Source organism: Moschus berezovskii, chromosome 14, assembly GCF_049115385.1.
Source record: "Moschus berezovskii isolate FMDL1 chromosome 14, NW_MosBer_1.0, whole genome shotgun sequence".
In the NCBI taxonomy this organism is placed as follows: Eukaryota; Metazoa; Chordata; class Mammalia; order Artiodactyla; family Moschidae; genus Moschus; species Moschus berezovskii.
The window spans coordinates 59,963,990-59,989,388 of NC_142473.1; the positions used below are offsets into that span (position 1 = coordinate 59,963,990).

A 25,399-nucleotide genomic window follows, 5' to 3' on the forward strand; every position below is an offset into this window, starting at 1 on the left:
CTCTGCGTTTGTAGCCCCCCACAGGTGAAAGCCCCACTCCTAACTCCCCGGATTGGGGGCTCAGCTTAACTGCGTGCTTAGAACCCTGCTCAGGGAAGAGCGGTCCAGCGAGCAGCTCTCCATGGCCCCCGCGTTCCCCAGCCCCTGACCAGAAAGGCACAGGGCTTCACAGCAGGCCTGGCACTGGCCAGCAGCAGGCCCGCTGAGTCGGGACCCAGCTGAGTTGCCTGTCCTGAGCCGGAAGTAGCCTGTGTCTTCCACCCTGCTCTCCCCGTGTCTGGGAGTGAGGACGTGTGAGAAGGGGTTCGGTGTCAGACACACCTGGGCTCCCTGCGCGGCTGTGAACTTACTGTGTGATCTGGGCCACGTGGCCTCCCCTCTCAGATCCTCACTCTTCTCACCTGTCAGAGGGAGATGACAACACCCACTGGGACCTGTTGTGAAGATGGCTCTGGACAACATGTGTGTAACAGGACACATCAGGCACACAACAGCAGGTGGCATTTTTTTTTTTTTTTTGAAATGAACAGAGGAAAATTTATGCGTCGAACCTGGACTGGTCACTTATGATAATATACATGCTACAATTCCATTCTCTCCAATCATTCCACCTTTACATTACGACGACCTTTCTGAGTCATCATGGGTCCTGGATCTGGTTTCTCCATCTGCTTGTCCCGGTTAAGGTCCAAAGGACACCCCAAAATCCAACATTTCCAAGGCATGTACTCAGCCTCTGGGGTGCCTTTGCTGAAGCCTGGGGCCCCCACGGGTGCACTGGGCTGGTCCCAGCCCATGTGGGGCCCCAGATGGGAGGAGAGGCAGGCACAGACACTGCACAGACCTCTCTACAATACCATGGCTCAGTGCAAAGTGGGAGGAGAACACAGAGGCTGTGGGAACCCAGAGGAGGCCACTGACCCAGGCTGAGGGTGGTCAGGGAAGACTTCCTGGGGGAGAGCACCATTTACATGGGCCTTGGAGAAAAAGTGGGCTGACCACTGTAAACATGAGTGCGATGGCTGCTTTAAAGATCCAAAGGGTTGTATAGAGACTTCCCTGGTGGTCCAGTAATTAAGACTTCACCTTCCAATGCAGGCAGCACAGGTTCAATCCCTTGTCATGTAAGATCCCACTTGTCTCATGGCCAAAATACCAAAACATTAAAAACAGAAGCAATATTATAACAGATTCAATGAAGACTAGTCCATAAAAAAAAAATCTTAAAAAAAATTTCAAAGCGTTATATGGAGCTTGAGGGCATTAGGGAAGGTTTTATAGAGATGGCTCCAAGGCTCAGTGGAATTCCAACAGGGAAGTGACATTCCAGGCTTTCTGTGAAAGAGTGGCAGATGCCCAGAGGGAGGCTGGACAGAGAGATGCCTGAGGAGTTGTAGGAAATGTTGCTGGAAGAGTCACTTGGGCCCTGGGGAGGGGGCCTTGTATGCCAGGCCAGGGAATTGGTTTTGTGGGCCACGGGAGCCAATGTGGAGCAGAGGCAGCCCTGGACATGGGAGAGCACACACTCCAGGCGCTTGTTCAACAGAGGCTGAGTTTTCTGCACAGATGCTGGTGGGAGGCCCACGCTAGGATGCCCCACCACCGGCTCTCGGCCCGTATCAGCTCTGTGACCACAGGAAAGGTCCTTCCCATCTTGGAATTTCCTCATCTGCAAAACAGATTGAGAGCCCAGAAGAGTAATCTCCAGGTTCCCTCCACTCCAACTCCAGGACTCTGGCCACACAGACTCTTCCCACCCTGTGTCCCTGCAGGGGCTGGGGAGTGGAGAGCTTTCCCCTCAGGGTTCGCGTCTCTTCCATGTGCACCAAGATGCAGCTTATAATGTCCTTTTACATTCTTTGCCTGGTGCAGTCACCCACAGCCACAGCAGATACAGGTTATTAATAACTACTTCCATCGGGGGGAACGACTGTGACCCCCGGATACTCTGTACTCGCTCATCAGTGCTGCCCACGTCCCAGGAAGTGAGGCCGAAGCTCAGAGCGCAGTAGTGCTGAGGGCACGGGGTCCCTCGCCCCTGCAAGCCCCCATCTTCACCTGACAACAGCTAAGATCCCCGGGATTCTCCATCTCCCTGGCTGTTACCTCTTGCTCTCTTTGCCTCTTTTCATCTCCCTGATCTCCAAAGCACAAGTGTCCCAGGCCCAAGCCTTGATTCGCTTTGCTTTTCTCTGCCACCTTTTACTCACAGTGACCAAATGGGCATCTCACCCCTGGGCTCTCCTTGGAACCCCAGGCTCGATTATCTGCCCATCTACCCAGTATTTCCACCTGGACCCAACCAACATCACAGGCCACCAAGTCTGAACCCTAGTCCTCTCTACCACCATCCCAGCATGCTTCCAAGCACTTGGCCAAAACACTTATAGTCCTTCTCCGTCCTCCTCACCCTCACGCCCCACAACCATGAAAAGGATGAATCTTGATGGCTCCACCTTCACACCAGAACAGGACTCCAATCACAGCCACTGTGATGGAGCCACAGCAACCATGCCCACTGGTCCAGGCATGAAGCTGGGGGCCTTTCCCAACCGCCACCTTGATCTCTACCACCAGCTTTATAGATGGGAAAACTGAGGCTAGGTAGGGAAAAGCCTTCCCCGTGGTCACACAGAAACTCTGCCAGGGCTAGCTGAAGCCTGGGTCTGCCACCACTTCCCTGAGGTCTGTGTTCCCAGCGCCTGGACAGGGTTTCTCTTGAAGCCACTTGGCAGGTCTGATGCCACTGCCAGGCTGTGTGCACCGGCATATGTGTCCCTGAGGAACAGTCTGCCAGCTGGGTTTGGGTTTCAAGACGTCTGCCGTTGCCCTTGACCTGGAGATTCTAAAAGGAGATTGGGGCCAGAACCGGATGGGGGCGGCCATGAGGAGGAAACATCAATAAGATGCCACCTTGCCTAGAAACCGGAGAGTTCACTCCACCAGCCCCGGAATCCTCTGAGTTCACTTGAGGAGGCCAGAAACTGAAGGGGAGGGCTGGGGTTCTCAGCATTTATTTCAAACAGCTGTTTAAAGCGCTCGTTTAAAATATAGATCATCATATATATATATATATATTTATATATATAAAATATATAAAGAGGAATTGAAGCCAGCCACCCCGAAGAAAAAGCTATGTTTTATAAATATTTCTGTAGCTCCCACATCCCAGAGGAAGAAAAACAAAACAAAACAAAAAACATTTACAACCCAAGCTAGTGGTTCCGTGTGGTGGGCCCAGTAGGCTCAGACCCTGGGGTGGGCCAGGGGTCTCGAGGGCTACGCCGACAGAACATTCTGTTGAGGACAGACTGACCTCCCACTTCCCAGGAAGCTGGCATCTCTGGCTACGAAAGATTGAGTCTGTACCAGTCTTGCCAAACCCACGCCCTTGGCTCCTTAGACCCGCCTGGAAGGCAGCAAGTGGGCACTCCAGGGCCTCGATCTGCCAGGTTATTTTTAATCTTGTCGGTCTCCTTTGATGTCCTGGCTTTCCTTCCCCGATGGCCCAGCCTTCTGTTCCTGGCGGCTTCCAAGGGGAGGCAAAACACAAGCCTCCTTCCACACTCGGCATCTGGAATCCAGCAGCCAAAGTCCACGGGGTGTCTCCGGCCCCCCAGCTGGGCTCCAAGGGTCCCCAAGGAGCGCGTGGCCTCACTTGCAGACGTAGCGCTCCACGGTGCGCTCGCACCTCCGGCAGGTGACGTAGCAGCACCAGTGGTACTTGCAGTGGCACCGCTCGACCACGCGGTCTGTGTAGGGGTTGTAGCCGCGTCCACAGCACATGAGGTCGCAGCTGTCGCTGCCGTGCGATGTCTTGTTGCACTGCCTGGAGGGGGATAGGGAGGTCAGTGAGCACCCCCATCACTCACCAGTCCCCCCACTCCCAGTCAGGCAGCCCCAGTCTCCTCCAACCATGGCTGCTGCCTCAGTCCCCCTTGGATAGTGTCTTGGTCTTTGAAGAATTTAAAATAAATTCTTTTTCCCAGGGGTCCTTTTTCACTTTTCCCTATATTTCTAACAGGTGTTTATTAAAATGAGGGGGTGTTTTGTTTCCTTTGTCTCTTTTCCGATACCTTCTACTTCTAAACACTTGAAAATGTCTCAAACCATTGGTTAATAATCCCTATCTTCATATTTAATCTTTAATTATATTCTAACAAAGGTCATCTTTACTTTTGGAATCTCAGGGTAAATTCGGAAACAAACGGCATCAGACGTGAGGGACAGGGACCATCTGGCACTCTCTTCTTGGGGACAGAGGGACTGTCAACCATTCGCCCCCCCTTTGAATCAGGTGCTTCCCTCCAGAATTTTATCTGATTGGAGGCAGGCAGGGTCTTTGGGTCAGGGGAATTGCTATGCCCACTTTACAGGTGGAAATAGGCTCAGCAAAGGGCAGAGGCCTGCTCAAGGTCTCACAAGGGTTTGCGGATAAGCAGGGCTCAAGCGTAGGGGTCCTTTGAAACCAAGTCCAGTGCTTATTCATTCCCCCACCCTAAGAGGCAGAGAATACATGGGCTGGAAGTGATTCACAAACAAATCACTCACGTGGGCAAAGAAGACACTGAAGGTCCCTATAAACCCCAAATATCCTTGCCATCAGTTTTTCTGTCTAGTGAGGAAATGTCTGTGCAGGTTGGCATTTTCATCTAGTTGGGCTAAGGCTTCGCTGGGATGCTGTCATGGGAAGCAGCTGGGTGCCCACAGCCACGTGGACCAAGGAATCCCAGAGTGCCCTAGGTGAATAAGCCCTAGAGATGACCAAATCCAGCCCTCAAACTGAGGCACAGAATGGGCAGAGGACTTGCCCAGCATCAGCAGGGTGAGCACCGGGTCTGTGAGAGTTCAGGAAGGCTTCCTGGAGGGGGAGGGGTCATCCAGGTCATTGCATGAAAGATGAGCAGGAATCTCAGATAGAAGGGAGGGCATAGGGTGGTGAGGGCAAGGAGAACAAACACCCAACCTAATGTAAGGGGCGGGGGGGGGCGGTGACAGAAGGATGAAGCAGCAAGGCTGGAGGCAGGGAGGCCAGGGAGGAGACTGGACAGCAGGTGAGTAAAAGAAGCCAAGGCTGAGCTGGAAAGGAGCCATGGAGAGGAAAGGAAAGATCACCTGGAGGGGGAGTCAGGAGGAAATGGTGACTTGCATGTGGGGGCTGTATGCAGTTCCAGGCGGGAGGGAGGAGACAGGAAGCAACAGCAGAACAACATATGCCCCAGAGCCAGCAGACCTGGATTCAAACCCTAGCTCTGCTGCTCACTGGCTGTGTGACTTCAGGCAAGTCACTTAACCTTTATGGGCTTTTTTTCAGTCATTCAACACCATTAGTCCCTCTCAGCCTTATCCTGAAGGTCTCAAGACCAAGAAAGGGTGGTGGAAAGGGTTTCATTTTATTTCTGGGTCCCTGACATGCAATTTTTGAAATCTGGCCTCCAGCTTCAGACCTATGATGGTGTCTGTGACGGGGAGCTGGGGAGGCTGGGGCCTGGGGATAGAGCAGGTTTCAGAGTCTGGAATAGGGACTGCTGAGGGGGCCTCAGTTCACCAGGCTGGATTTGAGGAGGGCATCTTGTCTGGCTAGGGGGCCCAGCTATGTGTATCACCTACGCACCTGCCTTTTACAGTTAACAAAGCTCATTTCCATCCAACCCCCTCTACCCCTATATCCCCAGCCTAGTAAAGTTCATGTTTCCAGGAAGCCTTCCTTGCTGTCCAGGCTGAGTCAGGGCCCCTCTGGGCTCCCCGTTTTCCCTCTGTCACAATTCGAGCACTTGATGTCGCTCCCCACGCCTGGTGCCAGCCAGAGCCTCATACAATGGATGTAAAAAGTGTCTGTGGTTGTGAGCCACTGGGGTGGTTTGTTACTGCAGAAAAAGCTGACCCATACAGCTGTCTGCCAAGGCCCATCCTCAGAGGAATGGCTGAAGGCTGAGCATGGCAGGAAACCGGTGGGTGGGGGGATAGCATTCTGAGAAAGCAAAGGTGGCTGCTGGTGCTGTGGCAGGGGGCCTCCTCATCAACAGTTTGGGGGCAAGCCCTTGGGGCAGAGTCACGACAGCTGGGAAGGAAGAGGCCTGGTGGCCTCAGGGAGAGGGTAGGGGGAGCCAGTCATTCACAAACCCTTCCCAGGGCACTGATCACGCCCATCATGGAGGGGCTGTGTGATTCAAATCACACCAAGCCTCCAGATGTGTGGCATTGTCCCCAAGGCACAGAAGATGACCTTGAGCTTCAGGTCCCCCCATTAGAAAGCTGTGGCGTCAGGATGGGAGCTGTCCTTCCTGGACACACACAGGCACAGCCACCCCAGGGCTCCAGGGAGAACCCCTCTTTGCTCTGGGGTCCTTAGTGGGCTTCCCCCAGGTCCTGTGGGTTCTAGAATCCTACCCCCACCCCATCTTCATCACACCCGGGGTCCTCAGCCTAGACTCTCGCTCCTTCCTGTCTCTCTGGCCTGACCTGGTTCCATCTTCACTCTGCCTGACCTCCTCAATCTGGCCTCCAGATGGGCGCCTGGGCCTCCTCTTACAGCCTGCTGCCCTGGCCCGTGAGGAGGGAGCCCCCCAAAGCAGCCCCCCTCTCCTAGAGACAGGAACGTGGGCTGAGGAGGAAGCAAAAGCTGGCCAGGCACCAACTATGTGCCAGACACGTTCTCAGACACCCTCACTCTGGTTCAATATTCTTTTAACCCCGAAGAACACTCGTCTTGTGGAATGCTATTAGGGGCTCCTTAATAAAAGAGTTCCACAGCCAAACACCTCTGGGAAACAGAGGCTTAGACAGATCCTTTACTGCGGGATTCCTCAGAGCCTTTAATATGTTCTTGTGCCTTGCAAAGAGAATTTCCCAGTGTATTTGATTGCACAACTATTTCTTTATAGCATTTCAGGATTGGATTCCTCCTGAACCACCTCAGGAAAGAGCTGCTCCTCTGAATCCTCACCAGCCCCTCCCGGCACCCAGGAGGTCTGTTGTCCCCACTGGCTCACTCCCTCTCTCCAGCCCCGGACCAGCTTCAGCCTCTAGGATAGGCCTTGCTATAGGGATCCCAGCCCTGGCTCTGAAATGGGGGGTGGTGGGGAGGCGGGAGCCGGCTAGAAGACAGAGCTAGGGTCTGGGAGGGGTGGATGTAGGTGGGGACGTGGGAGCACCCTCTCTCCACAAAATGCAGGCTGGCCTCACTCTCCTGCTGCCCCTCTGGAGCGCGCCTGCCTTGGTCCCGCCTCCGCGCTGTGCAGACTTCGGGTGTGGCCATGGGCGCTGCCTGCTGCCTCCCCCGCCCCACGCCTCAGTTCATTTGTCCAACCAGCAGGTTGTGTGACATGATCCTTCACGTTTTCATTTGACAGACATCTACTGAGGACCTACTTTATGTCAGGCAGCCTCTTTCCTAGCCCTCGTCTCCCACAGTCATGTCTCTTCCCATCTGTCTCCATCACTAGGGGGCAGGTAAGGTAGGGACCTTTTACGAGCCTCCATTCCCAAGGAGCCCCTGCCTGGGTGAGGTGCACAACAGCCTCTCCCAGGACCTCTGCTGGGGGCCCCTGGGACCCCACACCTCCACTCTGCATTCGACCAGGTAGGGACTCCATTCCCCAAATGCCAACTGAAGCCCGACCGACCGTGTGTGCCCGGGCCTGAGCTGGGAAGGGGCATGCCCCACATGGCTGACCTTTCCTGCCAGGGTGGCGGCAGGCCCTTACCTGTCCTGCGTCCCGTGCGAGCCCACCTTCTCATTCTTCATGCAGAAGTCAGGGGAGCTCTGCAGATAGATGAGCTCCGAGTCCTTCACAGGCCGGATGTCCAGGTCCTTGGGCACCAAGTGCTTGCGGGTGCCCATGGGCCGGTGCACCACCTTGGTGGCCGACAGGTAGCGGGTCTTGAGGTCGGCAGCCACATCCCGAAGCTCCTGCAGCCCCTTCCAGCAGGTGCGGATGGAGCAGGAGCCAGATACCCCATGGCACTTACACTTCATTTCCAGAGAGGCGCGCAGAGCCTGCGGACAGGGGGAGGGCGTTGGGCTGGGTGGTGGGGCTCCTTCCCTTGCCTGCCCCGGGCCCTGGCCCAGCCCCTCCACCTGCCAGTGTTCTCAGGGATTGGATTCACTGCCTGCTCCAGGCCTCAAGGGACAAGGGACGGGGCGTTTTGCTCTAAAGCTGCAGGGTAGATCCTTAGCTCCTCCTCCAACCCTGGGGGGCAGCTGGGAGAGTCAGGAAGAGAGTGGCTTTCGCAGGGGTAATGGTGTCATTACCCCTACTGTACCCCTAGGTACACCTACTGTACCTAGTACTCTCACACTTCAAATGGGTTCATCATCCCAGAAGTCGTTCATGGGCGATACCATTAATTTCCCCATTAAAAAAAAGAGAAAATGAAGGCTCAGACAGGCTAAGTCTCCCGCCCAAGGCTACTCAGTTAGGAGAGCTTGGGCTGGGATTTGAACCCAGTTCTGAGGGCAATTCCAAAAGCCATGGCTTTTCACATTCTCTGCTTTTCCTCTCTCACAAAATGCTTGCTGAAAAAAAGGGAGTGGGAGAAGAAAAGGAAGGGAGGGAGAGAAGCAGCAGCAGCAAGAGGTGGGTGCTAGGGACTGGCCCTCCCCGCGGCTGCCGGTCGCCGCAGCATCACTCAGCACCTGTCTTCACGTGCGCTGAGCAGGTGTGTAATTGCTACCTTACAGAGTCGTTGAAAGGATTCAACAAGATGACATCTATGAAAGCGTCTTGTGAACTACTAAAGTTAAATCAATATTTGGTTTTGAAAAATCAGTCTAAGTAAGAATTATGGTGGGCAGGGTTGGGCTCGGGGCCTGGGGAGACTCTAGCCGTGGCTTTGGAAATGACTCTGTGTGACTGACTTCTGCAGGCCTCAGTTTCTCCCTGTGTACCTGAGGGGCGTAAGAGAGATGCCTTCTGCAGGTCTTCCAGTTCTGCAGTCCAAGCCCCGCCCCCTTGCACACAGGACTGGAATCCCTCTGCCCTCCCGCCTGCCCTCTGGGCTCCACTGCAAGGGTTAGGGGTCTCCCAGGCCTGTCCGTGCCTCAAAAGTACGGGGAAACTGAGGCACACAGAGGGAGCCTTGCTCCAAATCCCATGGGGAGTTAGTATGGAAGCTGGTCAAGGTCCCAGGGTTCCCTACCCCTCACAGTGCCGGGAAGTGGGGAGTGAGGGAGTCCACTTGGGTCTAGAGGCTGGAACTGTCTCAGCAAAGCCTGTGGAGAGCACACAATGAAGTGAACCTGACTGCAGGGCACTCTGGGCCTCCCAAGGGCACGAGGTACTTCTGAGTCATCCAGGAAAGTAAACCACACTCAGCTCTTCAATTCAGAGGGCAGGAAGGGCCAGGCTTCCCAAGGCCTCGGTGCTAGGGCAGGGCATGCTGTCATTGACCCTCCTGGGCCCCTGTGAATGGTCATCAGGGCCCGGGGATAGGCGTGAGGTGCCCCCAAAGCTGAGGACCCTGGGTGGACTGCACTGCAGAATGGGATGGTTGCCAGTGTAGCGTGAGCGTGGCAGCATTAGGCTGGGACTGGCCGTGGGCAGGAGTGGGGCTAGGTTCTTGGGCAGGAGGATGGTGAAGGGCTCCCAGTGGGTTTCCAAGGGTTATGGGGAGCAGGCCCACAGGTTTCGGAGGCAGAAGTTCTTGGTCCCTAGCCAGACTCTGCTACAGACCACAGGGTGACTTGACCTGTTTCCCCAACTGTCCAAAGATGGCCTGGACATCCTAGAATCCTTCCACAAGGGAGATGAGAGAGAGAGCAAAGTGAGGACGTGGAAACCTCTAGACTTGGAATCCCATAGACCTGGGCTCCATCGCACTGTGTGTCCTTGGCCAAGCCACCTAAGCTCCTTCTGCCTCACTTGGGGCCTCTGCTCAATGGGCCCAAGGGGGCTGCAGGGAGGAGGTCATGAGATTCATCCACACCTGATACTCTGCCCCTCCGGGACCAGCTCCCCATCTGTAAGGAGGGGTGACAGTACCTCTTTACAATGTGGTTTCATGGACCATGGAAGAGAAAGCTAATCAAGCACCCACCACAGTGTCTGGCACACAGATGAGTATAAAAAAGGTGCGTTCATTCACTTCTGCATTCATTCCAACCTTCTGTACAATGAGGTGAGGAATTTAAGCAATGCTGATAATGACCTTCATGGAGGGGAAACCACGCTTTGCAGACTAGGGTGGGTTTTTGAGCTGGGAGAGAGTTCCCATTAGATCCAAGGAGACCCTCAGCTCTCCACGGCCCACGCCCACTCCATGCTTCCTCTCATGCCCGGCCTTGGCCCAGAGCCCCAGAGGAGGAGTCTGAGGAAATGTGACACGAGGACCAGCGAGCACCCACCCACCCATTTTACAGATGCGAACAACTGAGGGCAGAGAGCAAGCAGAGCTCCCAACTCCCAGCGTAGCACTCCTTCTGCTCCACCGACATTCTCCAACCCAAACCCCAGTGGACCCCCTGGAGGAGAAGCCAGGCAAGCCCCAAGCAGCTGGAGAGGGAAGAGTCAGGGGAGGCCAGGAACAAATCAGTGTGAGCGTATCAGGGTCCAACCCCCCACCCCCCCTCCACTGGGGCACACCGGGTGGCCCTTTCCAGGCCAATTGGCACAAGCACAACCGTCTGGGGGGGTGGGGGGTGGTTACCTGTCTCCCCACTTCACTGTTGTGTAGACGCATCAGTTTATTGGCTTGGGATCCTGTTTTTTTCACCTTCATAGGAGCATCGGAAAACTTGGCCCCCATGAGGAGCCCGTAGCTGAGGTTGTCCGCACATCCTCCCCAGCGGTTCCCGGGCCCGGGTGGCTCACCTGGGACAGGGCCGCAGGAGCAGCCGGGCAGGTCGCCGGAGGTGCAGGCCCGGGCGATGGCGTGGCTGATGGCGGCCGCCGACAGCGCATACACGAAGGCTGACTCCCGGGTCCCTGTGGGGAGGAGCGGGGTCAACCAGGGCGGGGGACCAAGCATAGGACTGTGGCCAGGGCTGAGGTCCCCACCTGCCTCTGGGGCCAGAGGGGGACGGGGTGGTGAGTGGATGGAGCAGGTGGAGGGTGGCAGGAGGACCATTCAATTGTCACCCCCCCATCCTCCCCCAAAATGACTAGCTGACGGGCACACTCACCAAAGCCAGCAACCCCACAGGCACAGCCTCACCGCACTTTCACACTACACGCCCCACACCCAGTGTCAGGGACTACTTTCAGGCACTGAGGGCCCCGTCCCTGAGCTCCTCAAAGACAGGTGAGCAAACGGCCTGCTGCAGGATGAAAGGTGTCCCCTAAAAAGATACGGTCAAGTCCTGACCCCTGGTACCTGTGAACGTGACCTTATTTAGAAACAGGGTCTTTGCAGGTGTAACCGAGCTGCGGTCATTAGATGGATCAGAGTGGGCCCGGATACAACAACTGGGGTCCTTGGAGGAAGAGGGAATCTTGGACACAGAGACACATAGGGCAGAGGCCACGTGACTGACACAGAGATGGAAGAGATGCAGCTAAAAGGAACACACAGACGCGGCAGTCCCAAGAAGCAAAGACAAGGCAGGGGTGAGTGCTCCCCCTTGTGCCTTCAGAGGAAGCTCCGCGGACACCCTGACTCTGACTTTGGACCTCCAGCCCCCAGATGGAGGTGATTCTCCACTCGTGAGAAGCCCCCAGAGCGTGGGGCTTTGTTACAGCAGCCTTCGCAACTAAGATGGAGCCCAACATGCCTTGGCTGTGGGGTCCTGGCCTCAGGTCCAAGTAAGTTACTGCCCTTCTCAAGCCTTGGTGTCCTTAACTGTAGAGTGGGAATGATATACCTACCTCACAGGCCTGCTCTGGAGTTGAGATAATTCAGGAAGAAGGGAGGCTTTCTTTGTAAAGTGCTGCACACACATGACCTGTCACTGTGCGGGGGACAGAACTGATCCCCTGCCTTTCAAAAGCCTCCTTATGATACACAGGAACCCCCACCCCAATCCATCCCAGATGCCCCCTCCTCCAGAAAGTCTTCTCCACAGATGCTCTTTAATCTCTGTATCACTCTGGGCCTCTCACAGCACTTTGAGGCGGGCTGGTCTAGAATTACCATGTGGCACACCTGTCTGCCCTAAGGGTGGGCTCAGTCACACTCTCGTTATAGACCCCCCACCCCGCCCACCGGCCTCCCTGCATCATTCATTCCTTTGTCCAGGTATAAGGGGTATGCATGCATTTGTACTGTCATCCAGGCTCCCCTGCACTCCCTGTATGTTCATCCATTCATCAATTCACGCCCAAACACCGATGGCCATGATTAATTCATCCACCCACCCATCCGTGGATCCATCCATCATCCAGTTATTCACTCATCCACCCATCACGCTTCCATCCATCCATCCATGAACACAGCCACCTATCTAAACACACATATATTTATGCCTGAATTCATCCACCTCTACCCACACGCATTCAGCAGGCCCTAGCAGGCCCCGCCGGCCCCCTACCTCTCTCCAGGTCGAGCAGATAGTTGGGGGCAAGCTCGATGGAGGAGCAGTTCCAGCGCATGTCGGCGAAGGCCCGGCGGCAGGCCTTCATGACCTCGCGGGCGGCGTGCACGATGGTGTGCATGAGCTCCAGGTTGCTGCGGCACAGCTGTACCTGTGCCGACACCAGGCCCTCCAGCTGCTTGCAGTGCTGAGTCTGGTTCAGCGCCAGGGCCGCCGGGGTCTTGGACAGGGCCCTGCACATGGCCAGAAAGCAGCACCAGTGAAAAGGAAGTCAGGGCCAAGAGGGACCCTGCTGCCTCCACCCTCTGTATGGCCCCAGCCTCTTCTCAGTGGGTCTGGAGCCTTTACTGGAAGGAGCTGGGAAAGCAGGAGGCCAAGCACTTCTGTCCCCAGCAGGGTAATGGATCTCCCTCCCACCCCTGTGTGACCTTGGTCACATCCCTGTCCTTTTCTTGGCCTGAGGCCCTCATTCATAACATAGAATTGTGACCCCCCCCACCCTACCTAAGCTTTATTATAATTAGACTAATAGTTTTCTAGTTCACAAAGCATTCATGTTCATTGCCTTATTTCGTCCTCACACAGCTGTGGATTATTATTTTTTAAGCAACATTCACTTAATACTGAGCCAGACACTATGCTAGGTGCTAGATGATAGTCATCAGCATAATATACATTATTAATTGAGCACTCACTAGATGCACAGTGTGAGTTAGGAGCTTCCCATTTTGGCTTCATTTAATTATTAAATCCATGTATTAGGCTGTAAAAATCCCACATACATGCAAGGGATCTATGAAAAGATTAAAGCCACTCGATTTTGTAGTAAATGGGATTTAGCCATTAACTTGGGCTTCCCTGGTGACTCAGATAGTAAAGAATCTACCTGCAATGCAGGTAACTTGGGTTTAATCCCTGGGTTGGGAAGACCTCCTGGAGAAGGGTATGGCAACCCACTCCAGTATTCTTGCCTGTAGAATCCCCATGGACAGAGGAGCCTGGCAGGCTACAGTCCATGGGGTCGCAAAGAGTTGGACACAACTGAATGACTAAGCACACAGCCATTAACTTGCTGTGTGACTTTAGATAAATCACTGTCCTCTCCGGGTCTCAGTGTCTGTACCTGTAAACTGTCTTCCCCAGAGCAGGTTCCAGTGAGACACTCTGAAAAAGCGAATCCATGGTCAAGCACATTTTGGGGATGTGATATACTATAACGTATATTTCCATTTTAAAGGCCCTGAGAAGTCCTGCAGCAAAGCAACAGGCTTGGTTTGTAACTTGCAAGTCTGCTGAGCACAAAACCCTTTATTTGAGGAGTCCTAACCATTTGGCCACCTCATGCGACGAGTTGACTCACTGGAAAAGAGTCTGATGCTAGGAGGATTGGGGGTGGGAGGAGACGGGGACGACAGAGAATGAGATGGCTGGATGGCATCACCAACTCGATGGACATGAGTTTGAGTGAACTCCGGGAGTTGGTGATGGACAGGGAGGCCTGGCGTGCTGTGATTCATGGGGTCGCAAAGAGTCGGACACGACTGAGCGACTGAACTGAACTGAACTGAACCTCATCCACTCATCCCATGGACAGAGAGCCTGGTAGACTGCAGTCCATGGGGTCTTGAAAAGTCAGACATGACTGAGTGACTTCACTTTCACTTTTCACTTTCATGCATTGGAGAAGGAAATGGCAACCCATTCCAGTGTTCTTGCCTGGAGAATCCCAGGGACGGCAAAGCCTGGTGGGCTGCCGTCTATGGGGTTGCACGACTGAAGCAACTTAGCAGCAGCAGCAACCTCATCTATGCTTTGGGAATGCTGGCCTAGGGGGTTCTCTATGAACCCTGATGATGCTATAGAACCTCTGAGCTGCCCAGATCCCAGCTCTGGGCACTGAAATTCTAAGACTTTAGGACCAGGGGACCATCCTGGATTCGCCTTCTTCCCAGGCCTTCTCTCAGGAGCAGATTGCATCAGGCTGCACCTCCTCTAAGTGGAGGCTAAAGGGACCCCACAGTCTTAAAGAGTTCCACATAGACCTGGTCCCTAGCCTAGGGCCAGCTGGTCCTCAGAAATCCAGCAGAGACCTTGGAGGGACAAGGGGAAAGCAGGGGCCAGCCTTCAGACCTGAGTGCTATGTGTCCCACTTGCTGGGACCATGGCAGACCTCATCCAGGGTCAGGGCTGAGACCTGGCAAGACCTGGATTCCTGAGCCCCTGGCCTGAGATCTCAAGGGAGGCAGCCCAGTGCCAAAGAACAGCACAGGCCTAGGCAGACTCTCGGCCCTGTCACCCCCGCCTCTGTCACCGGCACTCCGCCATGACCTTGAGCAAGGCAAGTAACCTCTCCCCTCCTAGTACTGTCTGGGGATTAACTCCATGTGTGTCACATGCTCTGTCCAGGGCTGACACACCATGGTCAGTGCCCTGTGATGAAATCTACTACGTTACTGCATTGGTGGCCTCTTCCTACCTTAGCCCCTTGCACTTACTTAGTCTAGGTCAAGGGCTCCCCTCTGACTTCACAGCCCCTCAGGTGGCAAGCTTGCCACCACCCCAGTGCTCTCTAGCCTCTTGTCCTTGTCCCCCCACATATTGAAATATCCACCATACCAGACTCCTAACTTCTCTGACAGGGTCTACCCTGACACCATGCCTGTGCCCAGACTTTTCCTGGTGCCAGGAATGCCCTTCCCCTGTTCCTGTACCTAAATGAAAAAATGAATTTGATTTGCTTGCGGGAGAAATATTTACTAAGAACCAACTCTTCCCAGACTCATTTGGTAATAAAGGATATAGATCCTTTCCTCAAGGAGCCCCTCAACGGACAGCTGCACAGACCTGTCACCAGTTATAAGGCAACCTAGATGTTCCAGCTCATGGACCGGCCCAGGGGAGAGCTCAGGCTTTGGGCAACAGCTGTGTGACCTGGGTAAGTTACTCAACCTCTCTGAGCCTCATGGTCTTCATCTGTTATAAGAAAATGATAAATTCTACTTCCAAGGATTATGGTTAAGATTTAAATGTAATAATGGCTGGAAAGCATTTGGAGTATTCATAAATATAATGCCTCACTTGTTGCCACTTAAATCTTAGACCAGAGGGAGTCAGAAGACCTGGGTTGGGACTCAAGCTCTGGCCTCTATGTGCTGTGCAACCTTGGGGAAATTGCTGCCACTGTCTGAGCATCGACCACAAAATGGGGATTCCTGGAGGCCTCGCAGGGGCCAAGTGAAATGATATGTGCTTATAGGTACTAACAGGCTAGTTGGCTTCCTCCTGCCTCTCTCTGCCATGCCCTTACAACTCCAAAATATATAAATCTTCCCAGAGGCCTGGGAAGCAGAGCCAGGGCAAGCGAGCACAGTCTGGGGGCCACACTGGGGTGGCACAACCCAGCCTGTCTGAGATTGACTGTGGGTGACTTGGGCTTCTCCCTCACTGCCATCCCTGGCCCAGCCCTCCCCCTCCCCGCAAGGCATGAGCCAAGAAACCTGGCGTATCTGGTGCAGACCTCAGGCCTGACTGCTTGATCCTGCCAATGCTGGGATACCTGGGGAACCTGCTGCCTGAATTCCTGGGTGACCACACAGGGGCAGATATAACCCCCACCCCAGCCTGTTTCTTGGTTGTTAAAACCTCTCTGCCTCCACCCAGCAAACACTGTTCATGCACATGGACCCACTGTCCCAGATGGACACAGCAGTTCCCAGTCTACAGAGCCTCTCATTTCCTCCCATTCTCACAATGTCTGGAGGGGCCCGGGAGAATATTACCCACTTTAAACAGAGGAGGACACTGAGGCAGTCCAATGCCTGGGTGCTCGGCCTCCTCCGGATGCCACCTTCCTGGGTTCCCTCTCTACTGGGCTGGGGTCCGTCCACACTCAGCCTGCCCTGAGCCCACTCTGCCCATCACCCTTGCCCAGCTTCCATCCTTTCCCTCTGAGCCAGTTTTCTGTTTCACAACAGGAATGATTACAGGAGATAAATGAGAAAACACCCAGCACGGTACTGGGCATACAGCAGGCACGCATGCAAGGTGGCTGTCTTCCAGGTCCTTTCCCTGGGCTCCTGCTCAAAAAGTGGATAACATCAGACTTTTCCTGGGGAGCTCAGTTCAGGTAACTCCTGAGCACCGGGCACTGTGGCTCCCAGGAGGGGTTCTCTGGACGCGTGGGGTCTGGATCAGCCACTCTGGGTCAGTCTGTCCATCTCTGAAGTCATCAAGCATCCATCTCCCCAGCTGGTGGTGAGAGAGGTTCTATGAGGGGAATCCGGCATGGAGAATGAGGCTCAGCCTTCCCAGGAGGGCAGAGGACAAATGGGAACCATCCTGGAGGTGCTGGGTGGGCAGAGGGCTGCGGAGAGCGCAGCCAGGACAGAGCAGCCAGCTGCAGCATGCTGGGAGAGGCCGGCTCACGGGAGCGTGCAGACCGGGAGATCAGGAGGTGGGAGGCAGCGGATTCCACTCCAGAGGAGGGCGATGCGGTCATCTGGTAATTAGTGGTAATGACCGTTTCTAACTAAGGCCCCCTTGGGGAGGTAATCAAGGATTAGGGTGGGAGGCGGGGGAGTTACCCGTCTGGACATCTTGTCCGGCTTGCCTCACTGCAGCAGACCCCTAATTGAAAACATTTTGGTTTATCTGGGGGCGGGTGCATGGGAGAGAAGGTGGAAGAGAGGACAGGAGGGAACAGAGAGTTCGCAGGCGAGGCCTATGCCAAGGGGGCCGTGGGGGCCGTGGGGATGGCTGAGGTCTCTCTCATTCAGGAGTTGGGGCTCTCCTGGGAATGGTGGAGTGGTGGTGAGGGGCACAGAGACCTGGGTTTCAGCTCCAGCTCAGCTGCTCATCTAACATTCAACTTTGGGCAAGTCACCGTCCCTCTCCGAGCCTGTGTCCCCCTCCAGTGCAAGAGGGGACACTGAGGCTCGGAGAAGGGTAGGGTTTGCCCAGACCTGTACACAAGAAGCCAATCAGAGAAGCAGAAGCAGAGCCAGCCTAGAACTCCTAGATCACAGGCTAGGGCTCTTTCACTCCGTTGCAGAGATGAGGAAACTGAGGCTCAGAAAGGCTCAAGTGATTGATTTGCCTGAGGTCCGGCTCACAGCTAGTGAACTGTCAGAGCTCAGGCTGGGACTCAGGTCTCCTGACTCGGGTTCAGTGCTTCTCCCAGCCTCTCTGCGGCAGCTGTGTCCCTCCGAGTCTCTTCGGACTCTTCCTCCAGAGGCCTGACCCAGAGTGAGCAGCAGGCTCACCGGGGCCACTCCACCCACCCTGGGGCTGCCTCCAGAGGCTCAGAGAAGGCTGGAACCATCCTCTCTGCCCCCAAGACAGTCAGAGAAGGTTCTCCCCATGCTCTCTGGTCCGAGTCTCCCACCATTTGGCTTGGGTGGGAGGTGAGGTAGGGGAGGGATCCCCCATGTGTTTCCGCCCCCTCTACTTTACCCCCACTCTGCAGGAAGTTCAGGCTGAGTCCCGGGTCCCCATAGGTGGGCATTCTGGGTCATTCAGCCACGTCTGCTTTCAGTTCCCATGTCAAATTCCCCTCTCCTCTTCAACTTACTTTCCAAAGCCCAAGGCAGCAGGGTCCCCTGGCACATCCTCAGGACCCCCAGCTTTTCATCCCCACTGTACACTTCTCTATTCCTAACTTTCCTGTGGCTCCCCGAGACCAAGAGGAAACACACCCAGGCAGCTTAAGTCCAAATCCTGCCTCTGCTGCCTACTAGCTGTGACACCCTGTTCATTAAAGACCCACTGAGCCTCCACTTCCTCTTCTGATAATGAGGGAGATGGCCGAACCCACTTCCCATGGTGGTTGGGAGACAGATGAAACAACATACATCAAGAACTTAGAACAGTGCCTGGCATATTCCAAGGCCATATATAACCTTGCCATATGGTCTGCAAGGCCATACATATACACACACAGATACACACACACGTATTGTTATTCTTAAACTCCATTCTTTCTCCTGCTTCCTCCTGTATCTTCAGCTCCAGCAGTTTAGCCACTATCAAAGAGGTTTGGCTTCATGGAGCCTGTCTGCCTGGCTTCTGATCCCACATCCACCATTAATTAACTAGCTGTGTGACCTTAGGCCAGTTACTTAACCTCTCTGTACCTTAGTTTCCTCATTTGTAAAATGGTAGCGATAAGAATGTCACCTACTTCACAAGAGTATTATCAAAGTTAAATGTCTAAAGCTCTGGGGATTTACTAGTAAGCTCCTGTAATTCCTGGTTTCTCTGTTTCCCCACAGTCCTGTCCCTGCAGTTCCCTCTGCCTAGGATGCCTGCTTTGCATTCCCTCCATGGCCATTGAAATCCTATCTATCCTTTGAAGCCTGGCTCAAAGTCACCTCCCTTAAGTGGGACTAACCACTCCTTCTCTGGGCTCCCATGCTCCCTCTTCTAGGACACAGCCCAAAGTCCACTTTGTATCGTTATATGTCTGTTTCCCTCAAGAGGCTGGAAGTGCTTTTCAGGCAGACACTGAGGTATACTCTTTTGTGTGTGTGTGTGGCAGCCTAGGCTATGGCGCGGAGAAGGCAATGGCAAGCCACTCCAGTACTCTTGCCTGGAAAATCCCATGGATGGAGGAGCCTGGTAGGCTGCAGTCCGTGGGGTCGCTAAGAGTCGGACACAACTGAGCGACTTCACTTTCACTTTTCACTTTCACACATTGGAGAAGGAAATGGCAACCCACTCCAGTGTTCTTGCCTGGAGAATCCCAGGGACGGGGGAGCCTGGTGGGCTTCCGTCTATGGGGTCACACAGAGTCAGATATGACTGAAGTGACTTAGCAGCAGCAGCAGGCTATGGAGTGGGGATAGCATGGGCTTACCTAACCATCTACTGCAGACCCTACCAAGCCACATGCCAGCTTGGAGGCCCGTGCAAGTCACACATTTCTCAGAGGAAATGATAGCAATGTCCCCCACAACATGTTAGTGGCAAGCCCAGTTCTTGGCCTCTGACGCTCCTTGTGCCCTTTAATGCCTTTCCTTCTCTGGACCTCAGTTTCCTTATCTATACAATGTTAGTGGTGGGCGAGAAGGGCTTGGGCTCCCTGATCAGAGGTTCTCACCAACTGGGGCAGTGCCAGGTACCAGCAGAAGGAGGGAAGTGGCTGATTTCTCATAAAACTAATCAGGAGCAGCTGAGAAAAGCTTGTCCCCCCTACCCCCGCCACACACACACCGAACCCTAGGCTGGGAAGCCGCTGAGCCCAGGCTTCTCCTTGCAAACAAGAAATGCAAAAAGATAGGGTTCCCCTCTCCAGAGGAAAATTAATCGATAACTCAGCCCCAGAAGAGGCAGGGCTGGTGACCTCAAGACTGTTTGCTGGTGGCCCAGCCGCTATCGCCCTGTCTTCCAGCTAATCCACGAACCTTCCTCACGGTCCCTCTCCAGCCTCCATAATCTGTCCCCTGCCTGTCTTATCTGCATGGCTCCCCGCCCCCAACCTGGAACTCCATAGAATGTGTCCCATCCTGGACTTTTCAACCACCCCTGGAATTCCTCCACCTAAAGGGCCCTTCTCTCACTGCCCCGACCCGCCAACCTTCCAGAGATTCCTCAGGTCCCTCCTAGGAGCAGCACCCGGGAAAATCTACCGAGGGTCCCAATACGTGCCCCCCACCAGGTGGTCTCCTCTCCTCTCAGTCCCACAGCACTGCACTGGTCTCTTCTGGAGCACTTGGGAGTTATTTACAGCCTGGGCTTATCTCTTCCAGACCAGAGGGCAGCTTCTCCAGGAAGCGGCTGGGTTTTATTCCTCTCTGCCTGCCCTCGCAGATCACAGTCCTGCACAGAGCAGGCACTCCCTCCTGCTGGACGGAAGGGAGTCTCTCTCCCACCTACCCTTCCATTAATAATTTCTGTCTAAAGGACTTTCACATGTGCAGAGCATCTGACAGTTAAGGAGGTTCTTTCATGAGCCCCTTCTCATCTGACCTGAGTGAGACAGAGGCTCTTTCCCTCCTTTGATAAAGGAGGACGCTGAGGCGCTCAGAAGCTGAGAGACACTTCCCCAAGGTCACGCAGGTGGGGCAGTCTGGACTGTTTGAGGACCTCCAGCTAGGGTCAGGAGACTGACAAGGAACGTAATATTCAGCAGGCCCTGTGTGCAGGGCACAGACCCTTAAGACTGAGCCCCTCGACCACGCTCTATCCGTCTGTCCTGGCGGAGGTCTTGCGTAACTCTCAGCAGCACAGGACAGAGCAATTCCGTCGCCTTCCACGCCCTGTTTCGCTCCTCCCGCAGGTAAGGACAATATTTTACAGAGGAGGAAAAGGAGGCTTAAGAAGGGTGACTCTCCCACAGCCCCCAGGCTACTTCTGCTCCCCGGTCTTGGGTATCCTGGCCCGATCCAGGGGGCCCCTTAGCTTTCTCCGCCTCCCCCGCCCCCGGGGGCCCATCTGCGTAGACGCGGATCCCCTACTTACAGCCACTTGATGCCATAGCACACGCCGGTCTGGAGCGCCAGGGCGAAGAGCAGCGCCTGGCAGACCTGCGGCCGCGCCCTCATCCTCGCGCGGCGGGCGCGCAGGGGGGTCTCGCCCCGGGGAAGCCGCGCCGAAGTCCAGCCGCGCTCCCGGCCGCCGTCGCCCGTCCTGCGCGCGGGCCGCCTGCAGTCGGGGAGAGCGGAGGCTGCGGGTTAAGGCGGCGCGTGGGGCGGGGGCCACGGGCGCGGGGGTGGGGGCGTCTTATTCAAATTACAGAGGAGGGGCTGGGGCCGGGGGAGGCCGGGCGCGCGGCGGGCGTCGCCTCCAGCCCGACACGGGCCCGGACGCTGCCGGCGTCTGGCTCAAATTAGGGGCCGCGGGAGCGCGGCCGAGGGCGTGTCCACCTCGAGCCGCCCGCGGCGAGAAGAGAAAGGGGCGACAGGATCAAAGACTCAGGAGAGACCAGGCGGAGAGGCAGCGAGAGGGAGAGAGAACCTCGGAGAGCGAGGCCGACAGAAGCTGAGCAGAGGGCCAGGCGCACAGCCCCAGAGAGCGACGGAAGGTGTCGCGGGCAGAGCAGATTCCGCGCCCAGGATCTGGGTTCTCATCGCTGCAGTGTTGTTAGTTATTGCCGGCTGGGGCATTCTCCTTCCCCGCCGGGGCTCGGTTTACCCGCTCTGTAAACTGGGACCACAGTTGTTATTCCAACTGTGATTATGACATAATTCGCCTTTTAAAAAGAACATCACTAAGGCGATCGATTTTTTTTTCCTCCCAGCAACCCTGGGAGATGGTACTATCGCTGCCCCCATCTCACAGATGAGAAAACTGAGGCCTGGGAGTGAAATGGGATTGTTCAGCCAACGAGCGGCAGTCTTCAACTCTCACTTCTACCCAGTGTCGGGTGAGATCATGGACCGTGAGGAGACAAGGAAATGGGGGCTTGCTCTGGGGCATCAGTTTCTCAGGCTGTGACAGGTAGGGTGAGAAAGGGGATGGCAAAAGTCTTTGTGCAGTGAGGGCTACTCAGGGTCCTGAGCTTCCTAGTTCCTCCAGCGGTGCCCTCTTGGAGGGTCGGATGGTGCCCAGGCCGGATCGGAGGCGGGGCGGCCTGGCCTTGGCTAAGCCGGGAAGCTCACGGGGCCGGCGGTATGCCGCCTCTGGCCGCCAGGCGGCGTCCTGGGGCCGCGAGTACCCTTACCCCGCCCGCAGGCCGCAGAGTCGCTTTCTCTATTTCTTCTTCCCCCGCCCCCCTTCTTCATTCTCACCTCATTAACTCCCTTCCCAGCTTCTCCCAAATTTACCAACACCTGGAGTTAGTCCGGAGACAAACACAGTCCCAGCCCCTCCTCCCTGGGGAGGAGCAGACAAAGGGATTTCTTCCTAAAGGGAGTTGGAAAAAGGAGGCGCCTTAGTGGGGGGCGCTTGACCCAAAGGAGGTGTTCTCATCTGACTGTCTGACCTTGGACCTTCCACCACCCCAGCCTCAGCTTCCCACTCTATAAAAACAAGGGCCTGGACTTCACGCATCTCCTGAGGTCTTTCCAGTCTCCAGTAGTCTGCAGGTATTTTGAGCCCCCTCTCCCTAAATCCCCAGTATTACATCTATCTATGTAGTGTGTGCATGCACGTGTGCGCCTTAAGAGCACACACACGCACAAACACACGTTTTAAATCCCACTGTTTTCTGGGACCTTGCGGCATGACCCAGAGCAAGACGGGGAGAAACCTCTGAATTATTTCGTTCTCCTCCGCAGAGTTCTCCTAAGCCAGTGGTGCTCGCTCTAAGGCACTGGGGGCGGGGAAGCAGGAGTGGTGTTTCAGCTGGGGTCTTAAGTCTAACTGAGCCCCCTCTTCCCACACGCTCCTGAGAACGAGAAAAATATTGGCTGGATATGCCAGGAGGGGCGGGGGCGGGGGAGAGATCGAAAACTCTGGTCACTGTCCCTCCTCGTCCCCACCCCTTCCCAAAATGTGGGCTGCCCCCTAAGGCGCCCAGCATTTCAGGGTAGGGAGAAGGAAAGCCTGCACGCGGAGAGAGGAGAGCGCGGACTCACCGCAGGGGATCCGTGTCCAGCCCAACGCGCGCAGAGAGAGAAGGGGGCCGCGCGGGTGCGCACCGGGACCCAGGCCTCCAAGCTTTCCCTGGCTGTTTCGGAGCGGCCCCGGTGGTCCTGGACTTCTCCCTTCGCTGCCTGGCACGTCGCTGGGGGAGGCGGATCCCGATCTGGGCCTCTGGGTCCTGGCAGATTATTCCTGTCCGCTGTCAGAGTGTCTAGGGCAGCCGCGAGGGCCGCTGGGTCACCCTCAGCCTGCGCCTGGAGGGTCAGGGAGCACGCGCCTCCCGGAGCCCCCGGCCCGCCAGGGGGCGCTAAACCCGGCTTCGAGGTGGGCTAGGCAGCAGCCTCCAGTGCCCTGGGACCTTGGGCAAGTCCCCTTCTCTTCCTGGGCCCCGGTATCCCGCTCCGGGCATGGGGTGAAGAGGAAACGAAGTGTCCTCTCAGATCTGGTCGTTCTATAAGCCCCTCCACTTGTCGCGGTCCGCCCCGGACTGCCCGACCTCTTGCTTTAGGCCCGGCTCGGAACCTCCCTTGGGATCAGGCGTGTAGTGGACCCGCATCAAAGCACAGTGTCTCTGGAGACATAAGCGGTCCCTTCCTCCTCCCGCTGGGGAGAAGGCTCAAGCTTCCCGGCTTGCAGCGGGCGAGAGCTGCAACCTCCCGGGCTGTGCACACCGTGGGCACCGCAAGCGCAGTAGCCGCAGGCCCGCTCCAACAGGTGGTTACAAGGCTTGGGCTCTGAAAGGCCCTGGAAACCCCGCTGCCTGCGAGGCTGCCCCTCTGAGCCAGAGTCGACGGGCGCACACCAAACACCCCCTTCCCGTGTGAGCCCGCGCCGGGCCGGGAACCCGCGCCCGGCGCTCGCGCTGAGTGTCCACGCCGCGCGGAAGGTCGCCTCGGGCCCGGCCCGAAGCCCGGGAGTGCGCAGCTCACAGAGCCGGCCCAGAGAACCGGTGGCGCCGAGCGACTGCTTCTAGGTTACCTGCGACGCCGAGCGAGGCGAGGCCCTCAACACGGCTTTGACTCTGGCCGCGAGTCTTCCTAGATGTGTCTGCTGGGCTGCGGACGATGCCCCGGGTGACCCGCGAAACGGGTTAGTTTGGAATTGGGAAGGGTGCGGTGGGGAAACTCGGGGTTCCTCCCACTACCCCCGCTAAGCCAGACCTCGAGCGCCTAAGGATCGTGAGGGTCTTGGAGGTACCTAAGCTCGGGGAGGTGGGAGGTGTGGGGCCCGTGCGCGAGCTCAGCCAGATGTTCGCGGCTGTTCCAGAGGTGCCTCGGGGCCCGGACTGGACTTTCTTCCTCCCTACCTCCCCCAGCCTGGAGCTCAGGTCTGTAAACAAACTCTCGATTCTCCCCCTTCCCCCGACCCCCACCCTGCCGCTTCTGGAAGCAGGTCTCAAAGCAAGGCGTCCGCCCCCGCCCCTCAATTTAGTAGGAGCTGCAGTCGTTCTCTGCCTTTGGCCACCCTCTCCCGCTCCACCACACACACACACCCTCTGCCGCTGGATCCAAGTCCCCCACCCCCGGGATGGCTCGGGCATGACCTCATCCGTGGGCTGACTCGGAGGGAGAGGGTCGAATGGAGGGGGAACCGGGACTGGAAGGCTCGAGGCGGGCCGCGGGGTCTGTACAGCCTACCTCTACCTCTCATCCGCCTAGAGCCCGCGCCCCGAGGCCCCGGCGGTTGCTCTCAGCGAAGGGACTGCCTGGGAGAGCCGCGGAACAGAGTTACGGAGGAGGACTGGCTTTGCTTGCCCTGGAGCGGGTACCCAACGGGGTCCCCCACCCCCGCCCCCCGCTCTGGCAGGTCCCGGCTGAGAGCCCGCCCTCTGCCCGCGGCCACTGCTCACCTCCTGGGGCGCTCGCCTGGCCGGGCGGGCCGGGGAGCGGCGAGCGCGGCCCCTGGAGGACCCGAGCGCTCTCCGGGCTGGGCAGGCGGCGAGGGCGTCCTCTTCGCGAGCTGCCTGGAAAGGACGCCCGGGATCCTGGCGAGCCGCGGCCGGCCGGGGTCCCTCGGGGACTGGAAGGCGCTGGGCTCCCGGGGCCTGCGCGCGCTGACTCGCCCGAGCTCTGCTCCTCACCCGGCACGGTCTCCGGGCGCGGGCAGCCCGTGCTGCTTTATAAGCAGCCGGCAGCTGCTTTGATCCGCCCACGTCAGCGCGCAGAAACCCCACCGGGTGGCGCGGGCCGCGCGCGCGGGGGACGGAGGCGGGGTCCCCGCGGATGCCACGGACCCGCGGCGCCAGCGGCACGAGAGGACGTCGCACCCTGTTGAGCTACAAAGAGACTTGCTAATTATAACCCTAGCTGGTGTGTACTGAGCGTGCGGGCTGTGAGCCTACTGCGTGCCCGGCACTCTTGGGGCCTAGGTAGGGCTGATTTCTAAACCTGACAGCAAGCCCCGTTTGGA

The 25,399-nt window shown here is 56.5% G+C and overlaps 1 protein-coding gene across 2 annotated transcripts; it reads right to left on the reverse strand.

Moving 5' to 3' along the window:
- Positions 1–537: 537 nt before the first annotated feature.
- WNT11 (Wnt family member 11) lies at positions 538–24,963 on the reverse strand. Of its 2 annotated transcripts, none has more exons than XM_055423718.2 (6): positions 24,840–24,963; positions 20,927–21,109; positions 12,467–12,702; positions 10,648–10,925; positions 7,707–7,999; positions 538–3,829 (listed from the first exon to the last, which is right to left on the reverse strand). In XM_055423718.2, exons 2-6 carry the CDS (start codon positions 21,007–21,009, stop codon positions 3,655–3,657), a joined length of 1,065 nt encoding a protein of 354 aa, XP_055279693.1. In that variant the 5' UTR covers positions 21,010–21,109; positions 24,840–24,963; the 3' UTR covers positions 538–3,654. The 2 variants fall into 2 exon arrangements, with proteins under 2 accessions (XP_055279693.1, XP_055279692.1); XM_055423717.2 differs by lacking the exon at positions 24,840–24,963 and adding an exon at positions 22,984–23,110.
- Between the last annotated feature and the right edge of the window lie 436 nt (positions 24,964–25,399).

What these genes read in the sequence shown, in the direction of transcription:
- WNT11 (XM_055423718.2), bottom strand. Translation starts at nt 21,009, where the DNA reads ATGAGGGCGCGGCCGCAGGTCTGCCAGGCGCTGCTCTTCGCCCTGGCG. An exon ending in TGCTATGGCATCAAGTGGCT is followed by an intron (nt 12,703 to 20,926) that starts GTAAGTAGGGGA and finishes GGCCATGTGCAG; the next exon opens with GGCCCTGTCCAAGACCCCGG. An exon ending in TCTGCTCGACCTGGAGAGAG is followed by an intron (nt 10,926 to 12,466) that starts GTAGGGGGCCGG and finishes TCCTCCCCACAG; the next exon opens with GGACCCGGGAGTCAGCCTTC.